The sequence below is a fragment of the Petromyzon marinus genome, chromosome 12 (genome assembly GCF_048934315.1).
Source record: "Petromyzon marinus isolate PM22_M1 ecotype Great Lakes invasive population chromosome 12, UKy_Petmar_22M1.pri1.0, whole genome shotgun sequence".
Taxonomy (NCBI): Eukaryota; Metazoa; Chordata; class Hyperoartia; order Petromyzontiformes; family Petromyzontidae; genus Petromyzon; species Petromyzon marinus.
This window is the reverse complement of record NC_133678.1, coordinates 16047969-16071403: the sequence shown is the minus strand read 5'-3', so window position 1 is coordinate 16071403 and position 23435 is coordinate 16047969. Positions and strand designations below refer to the sequence as shown.

Sequence of the window (23435 nt, the reverse complement as noted above, 5' to 3'; positions counted from 1 at the left end):
TATAATGAGTGGGACAAGTTACCATATTACTCCGTTGCTGCCCTCGAATGGCAGATATACCCCGTGGTTGGTACCCTGCATTAGGAACCCGGTGACTCGATTTGGATTCCTGGCTATGGCGAACAACAGTGTGCGAGTCAAGGCTAAACCTGCCTGCCATGATCAGCGCGGTGAAGTATGGTCGAATACACCCCATGACTTGCACAGGGTGGGGAGACCGTCATCCAGCAGTGGATTGACATAAACCTGTGGTTTAAAATAGATACCTTCCAGCTAGTTGCAAGATAACCAAGAATCTCTCAGCATTTCCGCAGGAATGACATTGGCATACCTACAGACCATTGCCGTACCTACAGACCACTGCCGTACCTACAAACCACTGCCGTACCTACAGACCACTGCCACACCCACAGACCACTTCCGTACCTACAGACCACTGCCACAACCACAGATCACTGCCATACCTACAGACCAGTGCCACGAGCATGTGCATACACGGCACCCGTATCTAATCTGCCAAGCGAGAATTGCGGTTACGGTCTCACGACCACCATGCTACGCATAATAAACGAGTCATTGTGAACTGATAAGAGATAAGTGTTGCTCACTACAGAAATAACTCAAATATATCAACGTGGATACTACACGCGGACGTTATGGCAACGTTAAAGCGAATTAATACATCTTGTAACGTATCATTATTTTAATTGTATGTCTTCATCTGCTTTTGCGCAAACCACAATAAACCAAAATGAATGCGACTGTATCGATTTATTGGAGGTGCTGATCTTGGGAGCCAGACGCTAATTTGCATCCTGTTGTGTTTCCGTGACGTAGCCTCCGCCAAACACCAACGTCCCTCTCGGATTGCATCAGCTGCCTGCTGCTGCCTTTCGCATAAATGAACACAGATGTCTGTATAAAAACTCACGCAACCGTAAGGGTGAGTGTTATCATAGGACGGGGTGGTGGCACAGCGGTGAGCGCACTGCACTATGAAACAGGTAAGCAGAGTTCGATCCCCAGCCATGGCCATCATCAGTGGTGCATTCAATCTCCCAACCGGTCACGGGCGTCCCTCTTCACCCACCCGCACTGACCGGCGTGGTGAAGTATGATCGTGACCGTCATGGCTGGGGAAGGCTTTCATCCAGTAGTCGATTGACCAAAGGACCAGGTGGCTGAGCCACGGAGCAAACGGCTAATCGGGACGTGCGAGCTCACATTCTGGTTTGGGATTGATGCAGCCCATCAACGCTGGGCTGCGTCAATCCACTTTGTGGAGGAAATAAACGGAGTCTCGCCACGCGGGATTTCCCCCACTGATCTCAGATGAGCACGACCTCATGGCTCGTTTGAGCAGAAAATCACTGAACGTTTTACGTTGTACATCACTATGAATGTAATGTATTCTGCTAAGTGTAATTGAAACGTATACTATGACGCAATGAACGTGTTTCAATTATACGTTTGTCATTTAAATGATTCCACCGTTACAGAGGTCACTGAGATCGCAGCTCTCTCCAATATTTGACTATCAAAAGCAGCTGGGTGGTAGGAGCTGCAACCCATCCTCTGCTGGGGCTGTCTACATCCACTCCACGTCGGCATCCCAGCCCAGGGGGAGCTGTGGGTACCTTCTGCACTTGAACACGAGCACCTGCCTCCCTCCGCCCGGGCACGAATCTCAAGTGGGCGAAAGGGGTCAGGCGCTGCGCAGGAGCTCCCACGGCTAGCCCGGACGTTTATTTACCCCAAGCCCACACCAAAAAAGTAAATCTCCCTAGAACTGAAACGTAATAAAATGAACAGCTACAGCCATAGCAGCCACATTGCCACTTAAACGCACCACCATAAAGTGTCAAGAAAACACATTCCCACTTAAACTGCATCGTCGCCAAAGGCAATGCGATCGTCATCATCATCTACCCAGCTCACCATCACTGTCATGACCATCATCACGAATTCCATCGACATCAACATTGTCATCAACATCCTCCCCATATCTGCATTGCCTCATCATCACCCTTGCCAACATCAATACCTAAACGTAACAATCGCAACTCCCAAAAAACTTCACGTCTCCATCAACGCCACACTGACTTGCGTCCCTGTCAACCACCATTAACACCATCTACATCACCATCAACTTCAAATACATTGCCGTTATAATCAGCGTCAGCATTATCACCTTCATCGTCAACTTCATCAACATCACCAACTTCACGCTCGTCAACATCAGTAGCATCCCCAACTTCAACATCACCAATGTGTGTACGCTGAACCTCTTTCGCGCCGTACTTAGCCGACCGTGCTAATCGGAGGGTGCAGTTTACAAAACACCCAATTCTGCAGGTTCAGGGAGCATGTGCACTCCCTAACGCAGAAGCCGATGCCACCACCGCACCTCCTCGCTACCGACGAGTCCTCCTCTCCGCCAGCTGCCGCAGCTGCAGTAGCAGCACAGTAGCAGCACAGTGAACGCGCAGCGACCTCAAACAACTGGCCTGAACGTCTCAACTCCCTCCGCCTATCCCATAGTTAATGGACGTAAAAGCATCTACTGTCATTATGGAGAAAGTGGTAACAAAAAAATAAACACGCAGACAATATATGTTCCTTCCGCATAAAAAAATTACACATCCCATCGACCACAGTACGTAATTTCACCGGCGTTGATTCAACAGAAGCAAAATAGGGCCGATTTTGACATGTCTCATCAGCAGTCAGGATTGCTTGAACCGATGCTGGTGAACCGTGATGTGAATGTATGTGAAAATATATAGCTGGTCGTGACTGATATAACTTATAACAATGTTCCAGAAGGACGAGGGAGCTGAACCTTGGATACGTACATTGCCGAGTCTAGTGCACAGGTGCTGCTTGAGTGGCGCCGGTAAAGCTGGTTTGCCAGCAGCATGCGGAGCACGTCGAGACGGCGAAATTCACGCGCAACAAGGTTTCCCTTTTAATGGCGGATACCCAAGCGTGTGGCCGGCAACGCGAGACACTCAAAGTGCACCCCCCGCCCCCCATGGACGCTCACATACCGGACGCTCACATACCGTACGGGAACATTGAGAACGCTTGGCTGGAACGATCTGGGACATTCGGAAGAACCCAGACCCAGCCACTTCAGATTTCCATCTCTCTGGGCATGTAATAGATGCTCCAAATGGGAGGCTGTGAAGAGAGTGGTGCCATTACGGTCCAAGGACCAACCATAAGACGTCTGTGCCGAGGGTGACCTTGACAGTCATGGGCACTGTGGTGGCGAGATATTACTTCACCTGGTATACAGGAGGTCGTGGGTTCAATCCCGACCCCTGTATAATTGCAGTTTGCATGTTCTCCCCATGGTCGCTTAGATTTTTCTCCGGAAGCTCCAGTTAACTCAACATTTAGAAACACGCGTTTTAGAATATTTGGCTGTTATAAATTCCCCAGAACGAAAAGCCATTTCGTTAAGATATCATTTGCGGCCAGGTCACTTCTGAAAAAGAGCTATATAGCTCAGCGGGCCCTTACTTGGTAGAATGCCATTGTCATCCTTTAGCCCTACGATGCCATTATCCATCTTTCTCCCGCATATGAGCTGTTCTTTTTGCACCATCTCTTCCTCGTGATGTTGCTGCCAGAGTAACTTGCAACATGCACTTCAGTATTAACCAGGGCGGCCTGCCAGATTTGAACCGCAAATCTCTGCAATAAGCGGCGAATGCGATATGGAGCCAATGTCTGAATTTTGATAGCTGTTTGTGTTGGAGTGTAGGGAGCGGTAGTGTAGCGGTTTACGTCCTGCGCTACGGACCCGGCGGTTGTAAGTAGAGTTCAATTTTGATTGAAAGCTTTCGTGACTGCAGTAATTCATATTCTTAGCTCTTTCGGTAAAGTCACGTTGAAGGGAAACAATAAAATAATAAAATATATATAAAACAATAAAAATTCTCACGACGTTGCGACCATAACACAAACGGTCATCATCAGGTGACCATGCAGAGAAAGTCTGTCAAGGCGATGGCAAACATGTTCTCTGAAAAACCCTCGTACTTTTTATGTCATGATTTGAACAAAGACATCAACCAAACTTTGTGTTTGCAAAGTGAACATGTTTACTTTAATCAAGAAAATTATGCATCGAGGACACGTGCAAAAATTAAGTGATTTTAAGAAATAGGCAACTTGAATTATAAAAAAAAACATTAGTAACTGCTCTGTAATTTGAATCACAACACTATTACAACTATCACATACGTACATTGACTAAACCAAGCCCATGTGTACCATGTGTGCGTTTGTCAAAGTTCATTGTGCTGTCGATAAAGCGGTCGGGAGAGGCGAGTGGAAATATCCTGGTGCAACTTCTTGACCTGTAACCACACAGTGCCACAGAACACGCACCGTGACCACCAGCGACCAGCATTGCATGTGCTGCGTACGTTCTCATCAGAACCTCTACGGCCATTCCTGAACATTGTTATGATCATTACTTTGAATGCATTAAAAATTCCACTTTCATAAGCATTGAGCAATTACATAATTATTATCTGCCACAATCGATCCACTGCTGGATGAAGGTCTCCTAATGCTGCCATGGCCGCCACCTCTCGCGATCCTGCGATGCAACAATCCACCCAGCACCGACCGGTACGCAAGCTGCTCTCATCGCTCCATACACTCGACGGACATCCTCTCGGACACGGTCCATTCCTTGGCTACCACTCTGCTAAAGCCACTTCCAAGACTGAAAAATCTCGTCACCGCTGTCCAAGTTGAAAACGTCATTGTGCCCAACGCCATTCAAGGCCACCATCACCACACCCCGCCGCCAAAGCTCTCTACCCCTCCGCTAGATCTCGCAGCTGCTGTACAGAGGAAGACGGTTACATCCCAGTTTCCCACCGTCTGCTCTTAGGTCTTCCACTTGGTCATTTGATGTGATGTTAACGCTGCACTATTGCAGCAAAAACTACGAAGTCAATGTCGTAGTCATTGGCCCTTCAGAGCAGGGAGAGGGTGAGTGGATAAAGCATTTCACAATGTAATGCTTTAAACGAGTTTACCGTTTTCATCTGTTCTTTGAAATTTGCAGAGATAAAAATATCTTCCATTGAAGATATTCGTTAGCAATAACATAAAAATAAATATTTAAAAAACTAAGCTCAAGATGCCTCTTCAAGTAAAATGATTTGTAGTTAAAAAGTTAATTTGAAAAATGCCTTTGAGCAGGTTATATTTCTGTAACACAAAAGCCTTACAGCTCATTTGACTCAAAGTGCCACTGGAAAGACAATGCAGGCAATGATAAAGTTGTAACGCGGGAGAGAAAATGGCTGCAAGACCATGGGTGAATAACTTGTGCCTTGTAAACATGGGATCGCACACAGATGTCACCATGGGAAGCATAATCAATACATACCTTGCAGACTCTTTAAACGATCCATAAAGAACGACAATCATTCGCATCGTTGTGAATAACAAAATAAATACAGAATTCACCTCCTTCACATATTTGTCCCTCCATGTAAAAAATATATATTTGACACATCCCATCAGCCAACAGGCTATCTGGGAGTACATAATTCAAGCAGCATTGGTTCAACACAAGCTAAATATGGACTGGTGTTCGACATTCAGTGGCTCATCAGCAGTCAGGCTTGCTGGTGAACTGGCAAATCTTTATATGCAAGGTCCTTCTCAGTTAGATGTATGTCCTGCACCTCTGATTAACACGGTTGGCTACATACAGTGCGAAACAAGTTCAACATACATACATATGTCCTAGTTCAAAGCAAAACTATACAATACAAAACACAAAATTATCATTCACATCGTTGTGGAGAATATAATGATATTTATCCATGACCCTGTAGCCAACACATTCAGTGGAAATAATTGTAACCTATGTAAACAAATTCTCACCTTGTACGCTAGCGAGCGTGTCTTGTCCGTCAACTCATTATGCCTGCGTTGCGTTTCACCAAGACGATCCACATCGTGCGATAGTTTTACATTTTCCCGTTTACTGTCCTGTGCCGTCTTGCCAAAGGGGACATCGTCATACGTCGCCTTGGCGTGCTGAAGTTTCTCGTGGGACACCTGCAGCTGTTCGCGGAAATGGCTGTGTTTTTCTGAGATTCGCTCCAATGTCAAGAGTTCCTCCTGGGGATTAAAGAGACTATGCTTACACTTGGACACGAACGAGATCGTACGCAAACATGTCAGACACGGTGTCTTTTAACACAAGCCAACATTCTAAACTATTCGTAAACATTCAAACACAAATTAAATCGTAGCTTGCTGACTTAATTATGTGAACAAAGCCTACTTTGGGCCACGAAAAAACATTGAGGACACTCCCTTAAAAACTGTAACAAACCTTCATGACCACCTCCATATACTTTGACTCCATACACCAAGAGAAATAAGTTATTAATCGGCACATAACACCTGCTACAACATATGGTTCAGAAACATGGTCATTTAGGAAAAACATAAGACATGACAATGGAAAAAAGTGCAAAGATGCATAGAGACGCGTGCAAGTTCTTCTGTCACGTGGTTGTTTTAGCTCCAATTTTTATTTGCTTAATTGTACTTGTCTTTGTGCGATTGCTTTTGTCATTGTGGTGACCCAGGTCAGCATGTATGTTGAACTTCCTTCGCACCATACGTAGCCAACCGTTCTTATCGGAGGTGCGGGGGAAGGACAAGAAAGTCAACACAAAAACATGTTCTTGCAAATGAGGCTGACCTGGTCTCTTGAGTTATCTCCTCGCTAAACAAAATGAACTTGAGCCACGTACCTTTACATCGTGCAGCTCTTTCTCAGAGAGGTTTGCTTGTTGGGCCATTTCCCACAGTTCCATTGCAACAGGCTCGGTGAACTCTGTGCAAACACGAGATATAGAACAATGTGGAAATATTGGTAGAGCAACATAATCCAGTTCTATGCCAGCTGTTCCTGATTTGCAAAGTGCAATTTGCAACATCAACACTCAGGAAAGTTCATTAGTGTCCCCTGTCAATATTTAATGTATTTTGAGTTATCCAGCACTTTTATACTTCATAGATATGCAGTGCTGAAAGGGGAAGTTACCTTTCAGACATAGTTTTAAACGAGACAAATTATAACATGACCTATCACCAGATGTTTAAGACTGATATAAAAAAGTCTAAGTGATTTCCGGCTCAAATGAGCATTGAGGTGGTGCTCTTCTGTTCACAGCCTTGCGGCAGTAGGGGAAATTCCATATTCCTATGACGGGGGGAGAGACTACCTATGGATCAATCATTTTTGACTTCCCAACAAAGTGGAACTTGCATCATTGACCCCGAAAGGATGATGGGCTGAGTCAACTCTCAACCAGAATGTGAACTCACGACCTTCCCGATTGTGAGCCCCTCACTCTACCACTTAGCCACCCGGCCAAACAGAACAAGAGCAAGGCAAGCACATGGCACTTTTACTGCAAATCTCTTACCTACAATAAAGTATTATAGTTTTCGTGACTGCATAAAATTACTCCTTGGTTTTTTCGGTAAAGTCACGTATGTAGAAATACAATAAAATTATATTAAAACAAAAAACAATCACGACGTTTCGATCACAACGCAAGCGATCATCAGGTGTCAGAACAAATCACGGAGGTAAATACAACAAAAATATGAGAGACAAGAATTCAACAAACCTGAAAAAACATTACGTGAAGCACATCCAGTGAGGCCAACAACACAGTTAGACACTTCCTGGCGGACCACGAATTTCAGAAGAGTGTTAAATTTCGTGTTCAATCTTTGGATTGCACATACCAGCATAGATAGAATGAAAAATACGAGGTACACGGTCGGTAGAAATACATATACAAGTCCACCACGAGGTAAGGAGGGAGGAAAGACGGACAGGGAGGCAGAGAGAGAGGGGGGGGTGTCGGAGGGATGAACAGAAGCTTAAATAGGAAATACGGTTGGAGGCGGGGAGGGGCCAGAGCGAGAGCGGCAGCTCAAACACGCACATCTTACACATACAAAACGGCAGCTCAAAAAAGGACCACCTCTTGTAAATACAAAACGGCAGCTCAAAAAGGGCACATCTTACACATAATTGCAACGGTAACTTCCCCGTAGAAGTGTGATAATAAAGTATTAAAGCTTTCGTGACTGCACGACGTTTCGATCACAACGCAAGCGATCTCTTACCTACAATTGGAATGTATCTCTGTACATTAATAGATTACCTCTGTTGTTAACAAACCTGAAAATTCTGTTTAATGAAGGCATTAATGAAGCACAATCTTCGATGCTCCATGATGCTCGTGATTATATTGTGTTGTGTGATATTAGTTGAGTCGACCTAGAACCCATATTTGAGAGGGTCCTTGCCTGTCACATCCGGCAGTTCACCAGCATTGGTTCAAGGAAGCCTGATTCTGCTGATGAGACATTAAATGTCTAAACTGGTCCAGAATTTGCATTGAACCAATGCTACTGAAATTATGTACTTCCAAAAGGTAGTGTGGCTGGCAGCGTGTGTAAAAGATACTTTGTATGTTTCATGTAGAAGGACAGATATGGAAGAGATGTGTCAGCTTAGTAATCTTGTAACTCATGAGACAGCCTCGCCTAAGATGCGCCTCTATCCAGCACTGTGCATTACCGTTGTTCACGTATCCCATGCTCATCAACTCTCGCAGACGCTGCAAGGAGTTATGCAGTTTACTTCTCTCTTCCTTCAGCTGCTTATCTGGGATTCCGGCTCCATCAACTGTGTTCATGTTGCGTCCTGAAAGAATTACACGAATGGGTGCCTTTTATTATGAAGACCAGACGAGCTGGCTCAGCGATATAGCGAGCAGCTCCCAATCGGAAGGTTGCCAGGTCACATCCCGGTTGACGGTCGACTCGGTCAAGCATCTCTGCAGGATCAATAAAGTGAGTACCATATTGTGCAAAAAGTCAACAGTGGTCATCCTCTTGATACACTTGCCACTGTCAAAGGAATGTGGAATTTTCACCACTGGCTCAGGGCTGTAAACGGAAATGAGCACTTTATCAATGCTCATTTGTGCAGGAAATAACTTTATTTATGTTATGATAATCATGCACATGGCCATTGGTGTACAATTCTTTTTTATATATATATAACCTGAGGCAACAACAACATGGCAATTTGTGTTGACTGAGAACAGCGTCGGGAATGTGTTTACTTGGGAGTTCATGAATTACTTTCCTGTGTCAACTCAGAATATTTTCAAGTTTCAAGTTTATTTTTTTAACCACATAATAACTCAATAGACCAGGATAGGAGCCTCATTAGGGTGACAGGGTGGTTCATTCGTAACACCCAGTGCCTTACAGCAAGAAGGGCCTGGGTTCGGGGAACATTTCTGCATGGAGTTTGTATGTTTACCCCATTCTACAGAGCAAAAGATAGTTAGTGTGCATGAGTGAGAGTGGAGTTCGTTTGTTCTCTCCACTCTACAGATTGTGATAGTTAGTGAGCGTGAGTGTGCATTAGTGTGAGTGGAGTTTGTTTGTTCTCCCCATTCTACAGTGAGAGAGTGAGTGTGTAGGAGTGACTGTGGAGTTTGTTTGTTCTCCCCATTCTACAGTGAGAGTGAGTGTGTATGAGTGACTATGGAGGTTGTTTGTTCTCCCCATTCTACAGTGAGAGAGTGAGTGTGTATGAGTGACTATGGAGGTTGTTTGTTCTCCCCATTCTACAGTGAGAGAGTGATTGTGTATGAGTGACTGTGGAGTTTGTTTGTTCTGCCCATTCTACAGTGACAGAGAGAGAGTGTGTAGGAGTGACTGTGGAGTTTGTTTGTTCTCCCCATTCTACAGTGAGAGAGTGAGTGAAAGTGAGTGTGCATAACTGAGTGAGTGTGAGTGGAGTTTAATTGTTCTCCTCATTCTATAAAGCGAGAGTGAATGTGAGTGGAGTTTGTTCTCTCCATTAACATAGTGAGAGTGAGTGTGCATGCCATTCTACAGAGAGTGGAAGGAGGGTGCATGAGTGAGTGTGAGTGAAGTTTGTATGTTCTCCCCATTTGTCTGTCCAGTGCTCGCTAAGCTGCATTGGCTTGCAGTTTCCAAACGAAACATTATAAAGTAGCACTCATTACACACAAAGTGTTTGCCACAAATAAACGACAATACCTTGATGATCTTGTCAGGAGCATGAACCATCACGCAAACTCTGGTCACCCTCACAGCGGCTTTTGGCTAACCATCGAACAAAGATGGTCACTGCATAATGCGCTTTCATGTGCTTCTGCGGCCGTCTGGAACGCGCTTCCTTCCAATATTAGGAAGCCAATTGAGCTTTGTAATTTGAAATCTAGATTGAAAAGTATTTTTTTACAACTCCTTTTTGTGTTTAGTTTGTTGTCCTTCCCCAACACCCCCAATTAGCACTGAAGGCTACATACGCGGTGCCAAAGAAGTTCAACATACATACATACATTCTACAAAGTGGGAGAGAGTGAGTGGAGTTTCTATTTTCTCCCCCTGTTCTGCGTCAGTTTCCTTCATATTCTGCGTTTTTTATATACAGCTAAAATAAACCATGTAACGGGTATTGGCCAAACATCCCAATGCTCAATAATTACCTGAACATACTCAACTGGGATTAGACGTAGCAACATTGCCGGACTAGGAAAGGTTTTCAGGACACTCCTGAAACAGTCTTCAGATATTTTGAGAGTTGTTTGTAGCTGCGTTTATTTTGAGAAGTATTCGCTACAGGGTGCCACAGTGGCGAGATGTTAACTACCTCGCCTGGTATACAGGAATCATGGGTTCGATCCCGACCCTGATGTGTACATTTGGAGTTTGTTTGTTCTCCCCATAGTCACGTGGATTTTTCTCCGGGTCCTCTGGATTTTCCCTTCACATTTAGAATAATGCATTTAGAGTATTTGGCTACTGCTAGAAATTTCCCCGGGATAAGCCACTTCATTGAGTTATCATTTGTGGCCAGGTCACTTCTGAAAAAGAACTATGTATGTTGAACTTCTTTTGGAACGAACATAGCCAACCGTGCTAATTGGAGGTGTAGAGGAAGAACAACTAAACATAAAAAGCATTTCATATTCTTAGTTCTTTCGGTAAAGTCACGTTAAAGGGAAACAATAAAATAATATTTTACAATAAAATCATAATATTTTATTATTTTATTGTTTCCCTTCAACGTGACTTTACCGAAAGAACTAAGAATATGAATTACTGCAGTCACGAAAGCTTTAAATCAAAAAATAAAAAGCATTTGTAAAGAAATTCGTTTTCCATATAGATCTAGCTCAGTGGGCCTTACCTGGTAGAATAAAAAAAGTTTAGTTTCGTGTGGATGTACTGAACATGGGGTGTGGCGGAAACCTTAACACCGTTTGATGTGTTGGTGGTGCCTTAAATTATCACTTGAATTAAACCATGAATCAACAGACGATACGTATCCTTCCCATATCTCATCCTCCACACAAAAATATTAATATTTTTTACACATCCTATCAGCCACATTACCTTCTCAGAGCAAACCAATGCTGATGAATTGCATACATTTGGAAAGGGTCCTTGCCTACACAGGATATATATATCTCTCTGACAGTTAGAACTATTATTGGTTTAGCCTGATTATTCATGAAACACTGAAAGTCAAAACCAGTCAAGAGATTGTATTGCACCAATCCCGTTCAAGCTATTCACTCCCAGAAGGCCGTGTACAGACCATGCTGTGGAGGAACAGATATTAGGTTATTTATTAAATATCGATCATTTACAGGCATTACCACATCACCATGTGTGCAGTAGATCCACCCTGTAACAGATGCATCTCAAACAAGCACAGCTACAGACGATTTGCCGGATTTAGCAGTCCTGCCTCGCTCAGCAGCACACAAATAACCGCCTTAAAAATACTGCACAAACTTTTCAGCTCGCGTTCACATGGAGCAGACAGGCTATTGCAGGTCAACAAATACATTATTAATAGAGGCGAGTGGGCCTCGGCAGGACATGCTAACAAGAGACAATGGACGCCTATCAAAAATAATAACGCAAACAAGGAATTGACACATCCAATGGCGGATCTACTGAGGAAATGGAGCGATGGAATCAGCTCGTGTGCAGGTGCTGGATGGATTATTACATCGCAGGATCGCGAGAGGTGGCGATTTTTGGAGGCCTTCATCCAGCAGTGGATTGACCATGGCGACAATGTCGAGTATGTGTGTCATGCTCTGTACGTGGGTGTGTACGTACCTGTCGATTGGATGACCATCGCCTCGTACTCTTGTATTCGCTCGTCGTGGAGATGGAAATCTCGCTCTAAGCGCTCCAAGTCGCCGGCATTTTCAAACCTCCCAGAGCCACGCGCCTAGTGGGTGCCACATACAAACGTGATGCCCTAAATGTAACAGGTGTGTAGGATTACGCGGATGAATTTTCACCAATTTTTATCCCATTCAAGAGTTCACTGACAGCATTCATCGACAGAATTAAAAGATTTAACACGTTGGTTTTCGCAAACCAAATAGGTGGCGTGATGTGATTAACATACCCAAAACGGACGAGGACATCCATTGAGGAGATGCAGCAACGAAGTCAGTTTGGATTGAACGAATTGAACTAATGGTGGAAAACTCCACATTCCGAGGGCAAAACCAATCTCACTCGCCGTCCACCAATGCACTCACCTTCTCCCACATCTTATTGAGTTTTGGGTCTCTGAACGGCTTGCTGTCTCCAAACTCCATCAGCCGATTGGAGTTGAGCCCGAAGTTCTCCTTCTTTCCTCCATCCAGGCCGTAGCGTGCCAACACAGCTACGTTACACACCATGAGTGTAGACATGCCACCCATTTGAATTGATTAAAAGCCAGTCAATCCATTAACACTACAAGAGAAAAAATACATATGCCCACGTGGCAACTTGATTTTTGACTGGCTTTGTCAGGTGGCAGGGGGTATAGCTGAAAGTTGGCATTATATGCACACAATCTAACCCAAAAGTATCAAATAATTCATCAAGAAAGATAAGCCTTCACAATATTTACCATAATGTAGAAAAGTAAGAGATTGCTAAAAGGCAACAAACGGCGAAAAATAAAAACCAGATCATTAGCAAGTGGCACCAAAATGAAATCAAAGCTAAAAAATTAGCTGTTTTTAGTCACCTGTAAACAATATGTAAATATTGAAATTCTGTATAAACAACCGCAGCTGTTTAAAAAAATATTCCAGTTAATCAGAAGGCAGTGGTGGCTTAACAAAGACAAAAATCCCCCATGTAGCCTCAACAGGCTGTTGGGGCAAGTGCTGTTAGCGAGCACCTATGAAGGCCGGAACAACAGCACATGAGCGGGTGGGTGGCCAGCACCACGCCCTGGCTGCCTTTGTCTCCACAGTGGCGATGTTTACACACCGCACCAGGTTGAGTCGACCTCGGGAAGGCCCAAAAGCAATTCAAATAACCGTCACTCTTGTTGGCCGTGAGTGGGAATCAAACTTGGGTCACTGGGTTCATAGCGCAGTGCACTAAGCACTACACTACCACTCCCCACAGGTAGTTGTACCCACAGTGCATGACAGACGCTGGATGTGGAAGCCGACCATCTATCCCAGTAGTTTTCTCCCTGTGCTCTGCAGAACTACCATTTTATTCCCAAAACACCACAGGTTTTGCTGCAAGAAGTTGAGAAATGTTTAACTAAGTTAAACCAAACAAAAAAGAAAATTAATGTATTCATTCCGGTCTTAAAAGAACCAATTGTCACGGCTGAGTGGACTTCAGTGGGCAGACTGTTCCCGATGGAAACCTCCATTTCCGTTGTCATAAGTAAAGTGCATTTTGTACACAGTAGGTCCATATCAGATGAGCGTAGGTGTCGTGAAGGTGCACATGGGCGATTGGTATCACTTAGGTAGGTAAGTTGGTTGACCGGCTGTCTTTGCTGCGACCTTGAACTCAGCTCTCTTATGCACTGGTCACCAGTGGAGCTCCTTCAAAAGGTTTGAGGAGCTCAAAAGAGATGGGGCCGGGCAAACGACTCTGGCCAGGAGGGTGTTTTGGAGACACTGGAGACGTTTGCTGAGGCGAGTTACAAAAGTAAAGGCATGTGGCACCAAGACTATACACTAAAGTATTTGTGACACCCTTATCTTTGCAATTTCTGATGTGACATCGTGCTCGGGTGTGTTAAGTGTAAATCCGGATTAACTCACTGATATGTGATTCAAAGGTGAGATCTTTGTTAAGTGTAATACCCAACAACTTGAGATTGCTATGTGGTGTTATGCAACTACCCACCAGAACGATGGAAACTGGTTATATTTTGATTGAAAGCGTTCGTGACTGCAGGGATTCATATTCTTGGTTCTTTCGTTTTATATTTTTATTATTTTGTTTTCCTTCTACGTGACTTTACCAAAAGAACCAAGCATATGAAACTGGTTATGTTTAGACGTCCTAAATTCTGATGAGTTGCAAGGATGATGGCCTCAGACTTTGAGGGGTTGAGTTGCAGGTAGTTTAGCATCAGCCAGTGTTGTGGGCACATTCTGACAGCAATGTTATTATGTCCGTATCAGAAGTTTTCAAAGGGGATGTGGAGCTGGGTATCATCAGCGTACTGATGTACGTTTACACTGACACTCTTGAGCCTGGCTACTGGAGACGCATGAGACACATACGCTGCCAAGAGAATGGGGCCAAGAACAAATCTCCCTGCACATTGTGTAATGATTTGGATTAATAAACCAAAAGGGAGGTTGAATATTTTCTTGACATATTTTTCCCTTGAAATTTTAATTCATGTTACAGAGCGTTTTTATGGTGGGGTTTTTTATTTGGAAAAAAATATTTTGGGTGTGCTTGGTGGCGGGCGGTGAGACTGCGTGTTCAAGCTTCTTTTGTTTAACCAGGTGGAACAAAAGAGGAAGGGATGAGTCTGATTTGCAAACGTGACCTGGATCAGCAACATTAGAATAGCAACAAAGTAAATAACAACAATGAAGAAATATAAATCAGAACAAAAACAACTATCACAAGAGAGCAATCAGAAATATTGCACAACCATAAATACATGTTAAACGAAAGAAAAATATTCAATCCCCTGCAACACAAATCGGCTAGGACAGATCATTTGTACATTAATCAAAGTACAATTACAGAATTAAGTTACAGAAACATTAAACATATTATAGGGCGATTATAGTACCAACAGGTAACAGACGAGGATGAATGTCAAATGCACGTGCGTCAAAAGTGCTGAGGGTTGACAGTTAGTGAGTGGTGCGTGGGCCCAGAAAGGGCGGGAAGTCTCGACACCCTGCAGCTGTGACTGTGTAAAACTATTCACAACATGATTTCACGAAACTGATCAACTCCAAAAGTGCTAAATCGATTCTACTGCAATGGTCGCATTTGTATTCATTAATCGAGTTCACAAACTAAGCAAAATGAGGGCAAGTCAAAACTGTGCCCTCTAGGGTCTGCAGAAATCGATGCCAAATAAGTTTAGCCTATGTTGATACAACAGCCTTTGATAACATTGATTTTTTTTCCTGTTGTAAGAACAATCTAAACCAAAAACCTTTTATGATGAAAAATAAATAGTTGTTAACATGCACAAACTGAATTAAAAAAGTTCGAGAAATCACCGAGTGGTGAGCAACAACAGTCAGTGCAGTGAACATACGGCAGGTGACCGATCTGCAAAGATCGACTTATCACGCAGGTAACATTGAGCAAAGCCATCACAAAAAACATCACAAGCAACACTCAGCGATTTTTCTTCGTGGCAATAGGGGGGAGTTAAGATGACCCAAATAAGATTCAGATAATGTAGAACCACGCGGAGACAGAACTTCTTGTAAGGGCTTTCGCCGTTTATTAACACGGTTTAAACACTCAGCTCACACCAGGGGTAGGTGTTCTCTATACTCGGTCCTTCCCGTGGACCCCCAAGCTCTACTCGTCCTAACCTCGACTATCCCTTGGGCTCTCTTACTCGGGCCGGGACGGGGGTTCATTCAACACCGCACGGCCGAGGGGAGAAAAACCCCACTCACTCTTAGCCGATTCTCACAGACTTCTTCGAGCCCTACTCTCGGCTATCTCTTCGGCTCTCCCACTCGTCGACCCCGAACGGGGGTTCAGCCAATACCGTCCGGTCACGAGCGGGAGAGACCTCCTTCTTGCCGATCCACACTCCGGGCTCCCACAACGACCACGCCTTCGTCACGGAGTCCTCCTTAAGTACCCCTTGGGCGGCTCCTCCCCTTCACTCGGACCTGCCCCTGTTCTCGAAGGAGTCTCCTTACAGCGCTCATGACATGACGTCATCACACCTTACAGCGCTCAGGACATGACGTCATCACACTACTCTTCTACACTTTTATTGCTTCTTAAAGTAATCCGTTTACTTGCCGATGTGTTTAATGTCCCATGGGCAGTGACTGAACCTCAAAGATTGAGCAGCGTACAAAACCAGGGAGCGCTTGTGTAAAGATATTCATTATTTTTGAGCCCAGTTAATCCACAAACCCGGATAATCCACCCATGTCTAATCAAGAGCCAACTGTAATCGACAAGAGAACTGCCAAAAAGATATGTTTTTTTATACATAGTTCAGACAAATATATTTTATGTGGAGAGACGTATATGAAGGAGGCGTAATGTCTACTTATTTATTTTGATACTTGTATTCTCTATAACACTATAATTTGTTTTCCGTATTATATTATTTTGCATCAAACGAGGACCCAATCTTTCAAAGAGGGCCCTTGTCTACAAGATTTGTCAGTTTACCAGTATTGGTTCACGCAAACCTGACTGCTAATGAATAAATGAATGTCAAAGCTGATCCAGAATTTGCTTATATTGCACCAATGCTAGAAAAAAAATGCCCTCCCAGAAGGCTGTGTGGCTGACGAAATATATGGAGACAGTTATGTGAAGGAGGTGAATTGTTCACATCAGCAATGAAAAACTTGTGCCTAAAGAATAAAGTTTTCAATCAGTGCCGATGACTTGCGATAAAATATGGATCACATACGATGGAGAAAATGGAACAGATGCAAATATGGGAAGGAGGCGTTTGTCTGCGTATTGATTTTGTTGGTCAATTGGGCGCAAACTGCTTTCTAGGCTTGACCAAGCAGAGCGAGTGGCCTTGCGGCTCTGTGACTCTCGTACCCAAAAGGTTGCGGTTGAGCTGCTCTCTCTGCTGCTCCTCCACGTGGCCGTCCCGCTTCACCGAGAGCTCCTGCCGCTCCAGCAGACGCAGCTCTCCGTGCAGATCCGACAGCTGCACCGCCGATAGCTGTATCTGTTGCCCCAAAGACAAAAATCCATAGTCTTAACAGACTGTTGGGGAAAGTGCTGTTAGTGAGAACCTATGAAGGCCACAACGGTACACGAGGGGGTGGGTGGCCGGAACTTTGCCCGACCGCCTTTGTCTCTCCAGTAGCGATGCTTAAACATTTCACCAGGTACTCATTTGAGGCTGAGTCAACCTAGAGGAGCCCCAAGACAGTTCAGGTAATTGTCACTGGTGTTGGCCGTGAGCAGGAATTGAACTCGTCTTGCCAGGTTTATGGCACAGTGCACTAACCACTACACTACTGCTCCAAAAATAAACAAAGACAAATATCCCCTGTATCGCCTCCATAAACTTTTGGGGCAAGTGCTGTTAGCGAGTACCTATCAAGGCCGCCACACTAACCACAACACTATTACTCCACTCACAAACATGTGCTTAGTTTTCTGGGGCACACAATGCCAGTAAACAAAAATTGCAAGACAGTGTAATAAACGATGATCATAAATAATAACCGAGTGGCAGGCTAGGAATGTAAAGCATCCAAGAGTTTTCTAGCAGAGCAGATGGAGTGATGAGGTCAGTTCATATGCAGGTGCTGGATAGATTGAAGAAATGCATTGTGGTCATTTTGTCTTTGGTCATCTCTTGCAAACTTTACAGCAGCCAGCATTAGTGACTATACTTTGCTGATGAGTCCCAATGAGGATAAAACCAGTCTACAGTTATCTGTCTCGCTGCTGCCTGGCATTCCGTCACATTTGCTTAAATGGATGTATACATATGACAAGAGGACCACAATTCAGTTCTTCAGGAATTGCTGATGATTTTTTTTCATAACATACAAGGCTGAGGAGTACTTTTTGTTCACGTGTTGTGTTTTTGAAACTGTACTTGCCTAAAAAAAACTATTAACACAAACACGGAGGCAAAGACTGCAAGAGGCAGGGCTATGGTGCAGGGTGGCACGCACAGTGCCAACACTTTTTCGGGCGCCTTGCTGTATTATCTGCCCCTGATCTGCATGGGTTTCCGCTGGGTTCTCTGGTTTCTTCCCAAAGATACAAACATAGGATGTACTCATTATATGTTGAACGTCTTTCGCACTGTACGCAGCCAACCGCGCTCATCGGAGGTGCAGGATATAATTGGTATTGGTCAAATAACCCAATGCAAGACCCTCCTGAAAAAAAGCATCTTCGGACATAGCGGTGGCTTTAAAAAGTAAAAAGTTAAATAATAAATAGGGTGCAGCGGTGCACGTAGCTACGTCTCGAGCGCCACCTTTTGTGCGTGTGATGCAGCTCTAGGTGGCCCAGAGGCTGCGCACATGTATTAGATTTTTTTATATAAAATAAAATAAGTCATGCAACCCAACCTTTGGACCATACAGTAAACCCATATAGATCCATAGAGATACATATAGACTCAAAGAAATCCAGAGACACAGAGAAACATTAAAAACAAGACACAGTGGTGCGATTGTGGCTATGCAACCCAACTTATGGTCAACAGAGTACACCCATTAGATCCAAAGAGATACAGAGACACAGGGATACATTAAAGACAAGCCACATTGGTGTGACTGTGGCAATGCCGTTCAAACTATGGACCATATCCTGGAGAAAATACCAAGCTCCTCCGTAAATAGAGAGTAAATAGCAAAACCACAAAATGCTCTTTCATGAAGCATCTAGCTCCTGAACATCTTTGCTGTCATCACATGCAAGAACAAAAAGTTGTATCCAGCACTGGTCCAGTTGAATGTTGCCACTCAAGGGTTTTGATGTAATTAATATATAACTATAATTAATAATTAAGATACGGTGCTAATTTATTTACCCGCGAACCACCGCACCACCAATCCACCTCATTTGAAAAGTCAGAGGGTATGTCCTACGAAAATAAGCATTGAGGCGCTGCTCATCTACTGATTATATCCCTTAGCCGTTCAAGTGATGAAAATTCCACAATCCTATGGTGGAGGCGAGTCTATCCATAGGACAACCACCGTTGTCCCAGATACTCTATAACAAAAACAAAGTCGATACACCACACCAACATAAATCAATATTACGTAAATACATTTCGCATATGTAAGTTGGGCTATAATTTCCGATACTGAAGTGGGGCTATAAAAATGTATGTAAAGCTAACATGTAGAATGAGGGTGAAGTTCCGTTGGTTTTTAACCTTAGTCATAGGTCACGAGTTATAAGGTAATACGTGAACCATTGCATGTGGTAATGGAGAATGATAGGAATGAATGTTAGATGTTTAAGGTGTTACTTTTTTACAAGCAGAGTTAATCTGCAATCACAATAAATGGGTAAATTGTATAATTAACCAGACGCAACCTCAGTTGTATTGACTAAACATCACAATCCAGGACACTCCGCGAAAAGTCGTCACTCGAATTGAACATCATTGAAAAAGAGCTTCATACTTCATCGGATTCCTCCAGTCTAACTAAAACATCTTAGATGTAGATGAAAAATATAAAACAATAAATTTATCACGACGTTTCGACTGCAACACAAGCAATCATCAGGTGTGAAAACCACAGCAAGAAAATTTGAAAAAAGCGGCGGTTTTTTATCGTTATTTTATTGTTTCCCTTCTACGTGACTTTACCGAAAGAACCAAGAATATGAATCCCTGCAGTCACGAAAGCTTTAAATCAAAACATCTTAAATGAGCAGACAATTCGCCTCATTCCCAGATCCAGGGGTTAGACAATAAATATTAAACTATTTTCTACACGTGCCATCAGCTACACGTGCCATCAGCCACACGGCCCTCGGAGAGTGCAGTTTCAGCAGCGTCGAACCAACACAGGCAAACACGGGACCTGTTTTGACATTCAAGTATCTCATCAGCAGTCATGCGCGCTTGGTTATTTGCCAGATGTTTATTGGCAAGTACGTTTTCTCTTCGACATGGGTCCTGGTTCAACACAAAACCATTTCAGACCTCATACAAAGACATCAGAAGCGCCGTAACACAAGCGCGAGGCCAGATAGGGCTCTGATTAATGCGACACAAAGCGGAACGTTTGACCCCGCAAATCCTTCGTCATAGTAATGTCCCTAGTGATGTCCCGCTCAAATAAACACTGAGGGTACACATATCCCGTTTAAAGCCCTGAAACCAGTGCTTGACATTCCACATTCCTATGGCTGGGCAATTCTCTGCATGTGACAAGCACTGTTGACTTCCCCATAAAGTGTTAATCGAAGCGAGTAGAAAGACAGCACGCCAGGGTGATCCAGATGTCATGTGACCCCGATGTTAAAACGTTGTATTGGTGTATACCAATGGGTTTGAAAACATAAATCAATACGCAAAGGAAACAACAATTCGGGCTAAATTAATTGGGCGGTCACAAGACATTTAGACCACACTGGTAATGTGTACTGTAGAGACAGATCTTTGCCAATCCACTGCTGGATGATGGTCTCCCTGATGAAGGAGGGTGCCTGCGTGAGGTGGGATGGTGGTCAGTAGTTAGTTGATGGTGCTTACTGCCCTGTGGGGTGTGATGTTGGTGAGGAGCGATGTTGGTGAGGAGTGTTGTTGGTGAGTGAAAGTTGGGGTTGAGTAGGGAGTAAGGAATTATGGTGGTGAGGCGTTATGGTGGGTGGGTGAGTGGTGGGGAGGAGTGAGGATGGGGGGAGTGTTTGCGATGGTGGGGAGTGAGGAAATCACGGTGGTGAGGAGTGATGGTAAGCAGTGATAGTGGGGAGTGAATAGTGAAGAGTGATGGTGGGGAGTGAAGTGATGGTGGGGAGTGAAGTGATGGTGGGGAGTGAGGAGTGATAGTGAAGATGGTGGGGAGTGAAGTGATGGTGGGGGAGTGGGGAGTGATAGTGAAGATGGTGGGGAGTGAAGTGATGGTGGGGAGTGAGGAGTGAAGAGTGATCGTGGGGAGTGATGGTGGGAAGTGAAGTGATGGTGGGGAGTGAGGAGTGAAGAGTGATCGTGGGGAGTGATGGTGGGGAGTGAAGTGATGGTGGGGAGTGGGGAGTGAGGAGTGATAGTGGGGAGTGATGGTGGGGAGTGAAGTGATGGTGGGGAGTGAGGAGTGATGGTGGGGAGTGAGGAGTGATGGTGGTGAGTGAGGAGTGATGGTGGGGAGTGAGGAGTGATGGTGGTGAGTGAGGAGTGATGGTGGTGAGTGAGGAGTGATGGTGGTGAGTGAGGAGTGATGGTGGGGAGTGATGGTGGGGAGTGAGGAGTGATGGTGGGGAGTGAGGAGTGATGGTGGGGAGTGAGGAGTGATGGTGGGGAGTGAGGAGTGATGGTGGGGGATGGTGGGGAGTGAAGTGATGGTGGGGAGTGAGGAGTGATGGTGGGGAGTGATGTGATGGTGGGGAGTGATGTGATGGTGGGGAGTGATGTGATGGTGGGGAGTGATGTGATGGTGGGGAGTGAGGAGTGATGCGTGCAGATGCAGCACTTGTCGTAGTTATAAAGAAAAAAGAGAGAGCGAGAGAGAGCCAAATGGAGCAGGAAGAGAGGGGGCAGAGAGGGGGGGGGCGGACAGGGGGTAGAGAGAGAGGAGAGGCAGAGAGGGGGGTAGAGAGAGAGGGAAGGGGAAAGAAAAAAGAAAAAAAATTGGGTCTTTCATTTAAAAGGGGGGGGGGGGGGTTACATAAAGCAAAGCATTAAAAAAAACGAAATGATGAACGGAGCAAAGTGCCGACTACACCGAGCATCTTCTTGTTTCTTCTGATCGTAAAAAAAGGAGTGATGGTGGGGAGTGAGGAGTGATATTGGGAGATGGTGGGGAGTGATGGTGGGGAGTGAGGCGTGATGGTGGGAAGTGATGGTGGGGAGTGAGGCGTGATGGTGGGGAGTGAGGCGTGATGGTGGGGAGTGAGGCGTGATGGTGGGGAGTGAAGTGATGGTGGGGAGTGAAGTGATGGTGGGGAGTGAGGAGTGATGGTGGGGAGTGAGGAGTGATGGTGGGGAGTGAGGAGTGATGGGGAGTGAGGCGTGATGGTGGGGAGTGATGGAGGGGAGTGAACAGTGACGCTGGCGAGGAGTGATGGAGGGGAGTGAATAGTGACGCTGGCGAGGAGTGATGGTGGTGGGAGTCGAGTGCAAGCTCCTCACGCGTTGCGCTTTGTTCCACGCCTGCTCGATCTTCGCCACTCGGAACTCCCCAGGACTCACGTCGGCCCCGCAACTCGCGCACGCCACCATCACCAACGCCATCGCCACGAACCGCATCGCCTCCGCGTCTCTCGCTCTCATCCCTCGCGTGACTGCCTCCCCTTCCACAACTAACCACCGCCGCTAGCCGAAGCAGCAGCACGAGTGTTCAACACAACCCTTCTCTCTCCACACACCGCCGTGTTTGCGTGAAACGTCACGACTCCAAGATTCGCCGATTGCATTGGACGAATGGAGTCGTTTTGCACAGTGAAGTCGATTTTGCCGCAATTGTGTGTTTAGTTGTCTCCCCCCACCCCCGCCCGCACCTACCGATGAGCGCCGTTGGCTACGTACGGTACGAAAGAAGTTCAACATACGTACAATGTACGAACGCGTTTGTTTACGCCACCAAATTGGCGAACACGCTGCGCATGCACACCAAGAGCGGTACAGTGTAGTTGATGGTGTAGAGGACCCCCCCCCAGGGTGAATCGCCGAATCGCGTCGCGCAACGCTGGATGCGGGCTTGAACTAAACAAGAAGCCACCCGCTCCCCATGCGATCTGTGAACTAAACAATATGGCCGCCGCATCTGATGCGGTTAAAGACGTCATCGCCCATGGCGATCCTTGCTCTGTGGGCGCGCGGGTCAGTGGGTAGGGGGGTGTGGACGTCATCGCTCACCCCCACCCACGCACAAATGACGTCATGGGAAGCGTGCAGACGTCAAGGGGAATGTGCGGACATCATGGCGAGAATGACTGGGCCGGACGGGTGTGTGGTCTGTGTGAATTAACACGTGTGGAACGGTGTGTAAACGTCGCCACTGGGGATACAAAGGCGGCCGGGCGTGGTGCTGGCCACCCAACCCCCTCGTGTGCCGTGCCGGGCTTCATAGGTGCTACTCGCTAACAGCACTTGCCCCAACAGTCTGTTAAGGCTATACCAGGGATCTTTG

General features: G+C 45.3%; 1 protein-coding gene across 2 annotated transcripts; it reads right to left on the bottom strand.

The window, feature by feature from the left end:
* Window positions 1-4088: 4088 nt before the first annotated feature.
* On the bottom strand, window positions 4089-22950 carry LRPAP1 (LDL receptor related protein associated protein 1). 2 transcript variants are annotated; one of them, XM_032952588.2, is made up of 8 exons: window positions 22436-22950; window positions 17194-17326; window positions 12693-12820; window positions 12259-12373; window positions 8657-8782; window positions 6807-6889; window positions 5923-6162; window positions 4089-4370 (listed from the first exon to the last, which is right to left on the bottom strand). In XM_032952588.2, the coding sequence occupies exons 1-8, from the start codon at window positions 22574-22576 to the stop codon at window positions 4299-4301; spliced, it is 1038 nt and encodes a 345-aa protein (XP_032808479.1). In that variant the 5' UTR covers window positions 22577-22950; the 3' UTR covers window positions 4089-4298. The 2 variants fall into 2 exon arrangements, with proteins under 2 accessions (XP_032808479.1, XP_032808480.1); XM_032952589.2 differs by lacking the exon at window positions 8657-8782.
* Window positions 22951-23435: the final 485 nt, after the last annotated feature.

Coding starts and splice junctions, on each gene's coding strand:
- LRPAP1 (XM_032952588.2), bottom strand. CDS start 22,576: ATGAGAGCGAGAGACGCGGAGGCGATGCGGTTCGTGGCGATGGCGTTG. Junction 12,821..17,193: donor GCTCAACCGCAACCTTTTGG/GTACGAGAGTCA, acceptor TGTGTAACGTAG/CTGTGTTGGCACGCTACGGC. Junction 6,890..8,656: donor CATGGGATACGTGAACAACG/GTAATGCACAGT, acceptor GTGTTTGCACAG/AGTTCACCGAGCCTGTTGCA.